Consider the following 2,416-nt stretch of genomic DNA (forward strand, 5'->3'; position numbering starts at 1 on the left):
ACTCAAGCTGTCTATTCCCCTCCTCCTTTTCCTTCTCCCTCTGGTTGTCATCTACGTTGGGTTTGTCATTCACCTCTGTAATTTTCAGCTGGTACCGCTACCTAGCACTGACGCACCTGCTGATTCCAAAATGCCGCAATGGCCCGAGGGCCCTCACGCTCATTGCTGCCCGTTACATTTGCGTGCGCGACGACAACGCATTGCTGCCACGCGTTTATTGCCGTACTGTCCTCATGCTGCACGTAAATAATCCCCCACGACAAGCCCTCCGCAAAAGTTTCCCAGTCATTAAAATAACTCCGTGGAAGATTGTTGAACCGCCTCACCGTGCTGGCTTTGGTGCCATGCTCAGCCCAGGTCTCACCTGCACCGCAACCATCGTCCTCCGCGGTGCACCAACGAAGAAAAAGCCGTCCACAACGGAAAACTTCTGCTCTTCGGTACGTATAGCACCCCGCATTGTGCATGCAACATGGGAGCAGTGTGGTCCAGCGTTATTAATGCAACGGGTCTGCTTGGATGCTTTTCGGGGTTCGATTGCAGCACACATCTCCGTCGCCGACGACGTCCTGGTGGAGGCAACTCGTTGAGGCCCGGCATTACATTTTCCACAAAGTCTCTACGCAGGAATACGTGAAGAGTGCACCGCCCCAAAAGTTCCGGCAATAACACTCTCCGGTACTTCAATAGTCGATAAATAATGTCATTCTCCTCACTCACTTCGAGCAGCCTTGCAATTAATTTGTTTCCAAAAAAGAAAAACAAAAGAAAACAAACCGGCAGGTTAACAAACCCCTCAAGACCGCGTTGTGTTATTAATCCGACAGCTTTCACATGTTTATGGGAAGCGTCATTCGAGGGCCACATTCCCATGCCTCCAATCATCCCATAATGTACAGCATTTGAGGCGTCGATACCTGCCAGGATGTTCTTGCCGTCACGCACGCGGTCCTCATATTCATTGAATTGAAAGATGCATCGTGGAATCGGTCCGACGTCATCCGTGCGCATGTGCATCCTTCTCCAATACTCCACCTGCTCCTCCTCAGTCGTATTGCGTGTCTCCCACGCACACATCGCCTTCACGTCGTTTTCATCGGGGCAATTCATGATGATTTTGATAGTACCCGCCTGCTCCATCCATGCTTTGAAGTTATTTTCGTTCGGGGATGACAACATAATGATGCCCCACTCAGGGGAGGGCACAAAATCATTCGATGGCTCGTTAAATTGTATTGCCATATCGATGATGATATACCCCTTCATTCCACTCCCAGCCAAATTTACCATAACCCTTCCAATATTACACCCACCCGCGTATATTGTCACCGTTTGTGTGCTCTTGTCAAACAAGTATGCGAAATCCCTTCCAAAGCAGTACATAACCACATGGAGCTTCGTGGCGTCGTGGTGCAGCAGCTGATGAAGGAGGTAGGAGCCAGCCACCATTGACGTCCCTACCCCGGGGGGTCCAACCAAAAGACGGCGTCCCATGTATGGTGCGTCTCTCTCTGTAGGGGGAAAACACTCCTTTTAGATCGCCCTCGACGATCTTCTACACCCGATGCACCTCAATGTTAATGCAGCAGTCGGTAATACGTACTGAATGGTTCAGCGAGTACGGCCATAGCTTCTCAGAGGAAAGGATCATGAGTCGCGGGCGTGGTGGACGGAATTGCCCCTCACCACCCACTGAGAAAAAAGTACGCACAGTCTGCGTGTACTCCCATCCATAATAACTCTTGTGGCCGTTAGCCCTCTATCACCACCATGTCTTCCCCTTCGCCCTCGGGAAACCCCACGACGTGACTCCACGTTGCGTTAAACACGGACTCGTAGAATGCCTCCGGTGATGGTCCTCTGGGGCGTACTTCGGTTTCCCGTGTTGCCCCTTCCTCCTACGCTAGTTGAAGAGCTGCCTTCAGTTTTGTTCGTGTAATAGCAGAGACAATACTCCTTATCTGTAAATTCCTTCCAGTCTCGCAGCGTGCCCACCATGCGCTCCGTAAGCTTGCGTGCATCTTCAAAAAGCTGATACCCTGGTGAATTGAGGATTTCCCCTCACGACGCCTCTGCTCTGTAACGTACCTGTCTGGCCCACGCACAAACACCTCCATCACCACATTTTGGTCTTCAGCCACCGCTCTGTCGGGGCCAACGTACTGCCGAAGGAAGTCGTTCAGCAAAATTGTATTGATTTGGCCACCCCGCACACTACGGACATCCTCGATAGAGCCTGCAAGCCTCCACCTTGGCCGCTGCGGCGCTCCTTCCACCCTTCGACGCTGTGCGGAGGCTCCTCGGTGGCGTGAGATTCTTCCTCGCGTCTCTCAGACATGTTTTCCTTCGTAGTGGTTAACTTGAGTTGAACTGCAGCACAATACTCAACCAGCAGTCAAAAGGGAGAATGAAATTA

General features: G+C 51.6%; 1 protein-coding gene across 1 annotated transcript; it reads right to left on the bottom strand.

Moving 5' to 3' along the window:
- Positions 1 to 360: 360 nt before the first annotated feature.
- TraAM80_09460 (retrotransposon hot spot (RHS) protein) lies at positions 361 to 1,449 on the bottom strand (the record flags this gene model as incomplete). Its single annotated transcript, XM_029386140.1, has 1 exon — positions 361 to 1,449. The coding sequence occupies one exon, from the start codon at positions 1,447 to 1,449 to the stop codon at positions 361 to 363; it is 1,089 nt and encodes a 362-aa protein (XP_029234115.1).
- Between the last annotated feature and the right edge of the window lie 967 nt (positions 1,450 to 2,416).

Source organism: Trypanosoma rangeli (assembly GCF_003719475.1).
Source record: "Trypanosoma rangeli strain AM80 chromosome Unknown Tra_15.4_contig_00588, whole genome shotgun sequence".
In the NCBI taxonomy this organism is placed as follows: Eukaryota; Euglenozoa; class Kinetoplastea; order Trypanosomatida; family Trypanosomatidae; genus Trypanosoma; species Trypanosoma rangeli.